This window comes from Parathielavia appendiculata (genome assembly GCF_033297405.1).
Source record: "Parathielavia appendiculata strain CBS 731.68 unplaced genomic scaffold N657scaffold_55, whole genome shotgun sequence".
Lineage (NCBI taxonomy): Eukaryota > Fungi > Ascomycota > Sordariomycetes > Sordariales > Chaetomiaceae > Parathielavia > Parathielavia appendiculata.
Genome location: NW_026944274.1, coordinates 28,397 through 33,056, shown reverse-complemented (window position 1 = coordinate 33,056; position 4,660 = coordinate 28,397). Strand labels below are relative to the sequence as shown.

Genomic DNA, 4,660 nt, shown 5'->3' with positions numbered 1-4,660 from the left:
CCTCGTCAAGATCCAATCTCCCTGTCGCCATTGCGTACTTGATCGTTGCCCGGACTGCTTTCATGTCTGGCGACCACATCTTTGAATCCGATGGTGCTTTCCCTCCCAGGTAGAATGAGAGGCTCCCTCGTCTTGCCACTGTGCATTGCAACATGTCCTCCCTCAGAGCTTCCCATCTCACGCATCGCAATAGAAAATGTTCCACGGTTTCCCTTGCTCGGCCGCAAGGACAAAGGTCTGACTCGACCGCTCCGATTCATGTATATACAGTAGCTCGGGTTGGGTTGCACTGACTCACGTGGTTGGTGCTTGCAGCCAGGGCTGTATTTCCGACAGCCGTGCCTGCCCCACAGTTGCGATCCTTCGCGCAACCACATCAATACGATTGCATACCCAAGGTCGTTTCCCATCAGTCTCGACTTATACAATGGAAGTCCCCTAGCGAACTACTACACTCCTCTCCCCCTTCTTATTCTCGATATACTCATCCACACAAACTCCGATAATGCGATAATCATCCGCCGGATGCCCCCGACAGATCAACAAGTTTCCCGAGCCGCCCACCTGCTGATACCCATCCTCCCTCACATACCCCCCCATCCGGATATACCCATAATCCCTCATCACATCCCCCAGCCCATGCCTGAACTCCTCCTTGACAATCGCCCTGCCCCTCGGCCAGGGCATCTTGACATTGTTCCACGGCACAGGCTTATTCTTCTTGACCTTCCTACAGCTCGTCGCGTACGCCCGATAAGCGTTCACATTGCCCTGAAACGCCACGACAGAGAACGACTTGCCCACATCACCCGGCTGGATCAACCCCACCCCGTCCTGCAAGAAGATCCGACTGTCCCTATCCAGCCCGACAGTCATCTCCCCGAGGAAAGATCCCTCCACCCCGATCAGCGCCTCGATGACAAAGTAAAACGGCGCGAGGAGCGTGCACCCGCACGCGAGCCGCATCTCGCACGCGATGGCCTTGGTCGCGTCGTTGTACAGCCGCGACTCGCACCCCGTAAAGTCCTGCAGGCGGATCGCCATGGAGTGGTTGTGCGCGCGGATGTGCTCGAGGGGAGGGTTCTCCCAAGGCGTGCCGCTCACGCAGCGGTCGATCCAGCCCGCCGGTTTGGCGTTGGGGTCGGTGACGCGCCAGCGCGGGGCGAGCTTGTCGAGCACGCGGCGGCGGTAGGAGACTACGTCTTGCGCGGCTGGGTCGAGGAGGGCGCCTAGGATGGTGGTGGCTTGGACGAGGGTCCGGCCGGTTACGTCGCCTGTTATGGAGACGGTTCGGTCGTTTAGCGGGATCGGTTCGGATTTGAAGGTGGAGATCTTGACGCGCTTGCCGGCGTTGCAGCCGCGGAAGATGAGGTTGAAGCCCCAGTCTTTGGGTTGTTGATGGGTTTGGAGCCTGATGTATGGGCGAGGGGTGCCGAGGAGGCCGGTTACGGCCACAGTCTTGACGCGGCCTTTGGGCCGCAGGGCGCCCAGCTCGACTACGCCGGCGAAGATGTCGGTGGTGCGGATGTGTTTTGGGGTGGCCGCGACGGGTATCCAGTCCCATTCGCCTCGCTCGCCGCTGCTGATGGCCAGTCGGGTCCAGGCGCGGCCGGTTTTCAGCGAGAGCTGCTTGAAGAAGGCAAAGGCGAGGGGGTCAATGTCGCCGTCGCTGTCCTCGGGGAGTTCGAGTTGCTTGCTCTCTTCTTCGCTGAACAAGCCGCAGAACACGCCCAGCAGCCCCATGAATATGTCGGCGGGCTCTTTGCACTGACGTGGCCAGATGGAGATGGCTGAGAAGATGTTGCAGATGCCTTTGTAGTTGTCCCGCCACCAGCGCGCTCCACCAGCGATGATGTCGGTTCTCGCAGAGTTGATGCCCTGCACCTGCGTCCGCAGGAAGGTGAGGTTCAGCAGGTCTTCCTCGATGACCTGCAAAATCGCGTTGATGCCCCTAGTATTGAACCTCCTGCAGTCGTCAATCCAGTTGCGCAGCTTGAAGGCCTTGTCGCTGGCATCGATAGCGAGGTCCATCCAGGTGCCGAACTGCCCGATGCACTTCATGTCGTCTGGGTTGACGCCCCTGTCCGACAGTGTCAGTCGATTACCTCCTTATCGGGCTACATTGTGGCTCCTTCGGGAGCTGTCGCAATGTCTCGGGAGCGTCGAACAACCCCAAAGCGGAAAGAGACAGCACGGATGCGACGTACCACATGGTGATGTTTTTGCCAAGGAGCATCTCCTGGAACGTCCAGACACGAGAGAAGTAAAGGTTGCGGAACAGCGACCGCACATGGCTGATGCATGTCGCGTAGCAGTTCAGGATGCCCGGCTCGACGGCAGCCGCCCTGACAGCCGCCTGGCTCACGCGAAAGAGCCACGGCGCCTCTGCCCAGTCCGAGAGCTGTCTGATCACGTTGGGACTCAACAGGGCGTCGGTTGCGCGCGCGGCGCCGACCATGTGGTGGAGGATGTGGTCGAGGAACTTGAGGTCGTCGACGATGGTCTGGGGCTCCCAGACGGGGTTGTGGACAGTCGACGACGATCCCATTTCTAGGTTGACGCCGCTGTCCACAGCCTCCAGCGCTTCCTCATCCACTTCCTCGTCGTCCTCACCTTCGCGCGCGGTGATATCCTCCATGTCGACGATGATGTGGCACTGGTTGGCGCTCTTGTAGTACTCGTACATGCGCGCAATCTCGGCCCGCTTCTCGGCTTGGTTCTCCTGGTCGAGGCAAACGCAGTCGGCCCAGAGGAAATCAATGTCGGCCTCCTCCATCAGCCGCAGGATGTCTTTCAACCTGGGCTTCCGGATCTTGACTGTCCAGTTCACGCCCGGAAGACCGTCCCAGTCCCTGCTCGGCTGCGCGCAGTTCCATGGCTTTGCCTGCTTGCCCCAGCGGTAGGAGACAATGTCGAACCGCTGAACGCCGAGGGCGCGGGGATCCTCGACCGAGAACTCGGTTACTCTGCGAGCTTGGTCGCTGCCTTCGGACTCCCATGTAACCTTGCGGTGGATTACACGCAGTGGCAGAACAGCCGCCATGGTGGGCTTTTGTCGTTTTGTTGCGGGCGGCGGCTGAAAGTCACTGGGGATACGGGCAGTTGATCGAGTTACCGTGGTATCGCAGTGTGAGGGTGACGACTCGACTATCAGGGGTGGGGTGGGAGGGAAGAAAAGGGGCTGGTAAGAGCCCCGTCTGTTCAAGTACCTTGATCATAAGCCTGGGTGCAAGTCCCTGAGGCTCGCCGCTCGTGATAAGCGCTGGGATGGTTCAATAAAATTACCTGGTACCGAGCGTGCCACACACCATTTCGCGCGCGCGACGCGCCCTTCACTTTCAGCTCCGATACAGCCTGTTCGTCGGTGTGTCCCATGTGCCCCACATTCTGCAACCTTGACAAGGCTCTGGGTCCCTGAATAGTGACGACTTGCATACTCGGCTTATGCCGTTGCAGGGGTGCTGCTGGATATACTGTGTATGTGGTTGAAATTAGCGAGCCAAGACAGTGGGAAGGGAACTTGCAGAAACGTCGGTGCTTATGCCGCCGGCGGCATCCTTGTCTGCCAGGTCGGAAACGATCGATGAGCCAGTGCAGGATGTGTCCTGGGGTGTGTCCCAACGTCGCCGCTTCTACTGTACTGTACCAATACCCGCTCGTTTAAGCTCCTCATATATTTCGACACGCTACCACGAACCTTAACCCAGGTGGGCTGACACAAGCCGAAGCGATTTCCAGCCCCGCGGATAATCGCTTCGGCCCAAGACAGCCGTCAAAACGTAGAAGAGGCGGCAACGACGAATTTCTGCTGCTGAGGAGCAGGAGGGAGCAGCAGCATCATCACCACGGCTACCACTACAAGGGCCAACAACGAGACGAACAAACGTAACGACCGCGACGAAGCCTCGTCAACGGCCAGCTAGGCAAGGTAAACCGAGGCGATCTGCTCGCTTGGCCAACACTCGCCCGACAGCGAAAACGCCCGCCTGCCAAACCACTCGTCCCACAGTACAGAGATCGGCTCATGTAGCGACTACACAACCGGCGCGGGAAGGGCCCGTCCCACGGACTCTCCATCTATCTCGCCACCCGTGCGAAGATCGTCTCGCATCGCTGCTCTAGCAGCAGCGGGCCGTTTGAAGAGAGGCTCGGGGCTGGGAACATGAGGGCTGTCTGTAGTCGATACTAATAACGCACATTTTCTTCCGTAGGTTGCGCGGCGCAGCCTATGGACCTCACAAAGTGGTAGGATCTGCCCCCTATCATGTTAGTTCCAGATGCAACTTCCTCTCAGGTGCAATCCCTCGGTCAACGCAACAGGAGTCATTGGTACTTACCAAGCAAGCGATGAACAAGCCCATGAAACCGAACTTCGGTTTGAGGCGAAAGCGGTTCCACAGTCAGGAGAAAAGCTCAGTTCTGATTTTATCTGGGTGTATCAACCGAACCCCACTGATGAAGACCAGCCAATGTATCAGCAACCTCCTGTCCGTACTGACATTGGAACGCCCAGCAGTGCAGGATGATCTGTTTGGCGACATTTTCCTCCGATATATTATTATTCCTACACCGCTGTGCCCTTGGGCTTGCCGGACCTTCAACAACTTACTATACAGGAAAACCGCGCCCTCGTGGGCCGGGTGAAAAACCCATATCGACA

At 58.3% G+C, this 4,660-nt stretch overlaps 1 protein-coding gene across 1 annotated transcript; it reads right to left on the bottom strand.

Annotated features, from left to right (window-relative positions):
• Positions 1 to 238: 238 nt before the first annotated feature.
• On the bottom strand, positions 239 to 3,246 carry N657DRAFT_651518 (uncharacterized protein). Its single transcript, XM_062794181.1, has 2 exons — positions 2,208 to 3,246; positions 239 to 2,080 (listed from the first exon to the last, which is right to left on the bottom strand). The coding sequence occupies exons 1-2, from the start codon at positions 3,041 to 3,043 to the stop codon at positions 439 to 441; spliced, it is 2,478 nt and encodes an 825-aa protein (XP_062641989.1). The 5' UTR covers positions 3,044 to 3,246; the 3' UTR covers positions 239 to 438.
• Between the last annotated feature and the right edge of the window lie 1,414 nt (positions 3,247 to 4,660).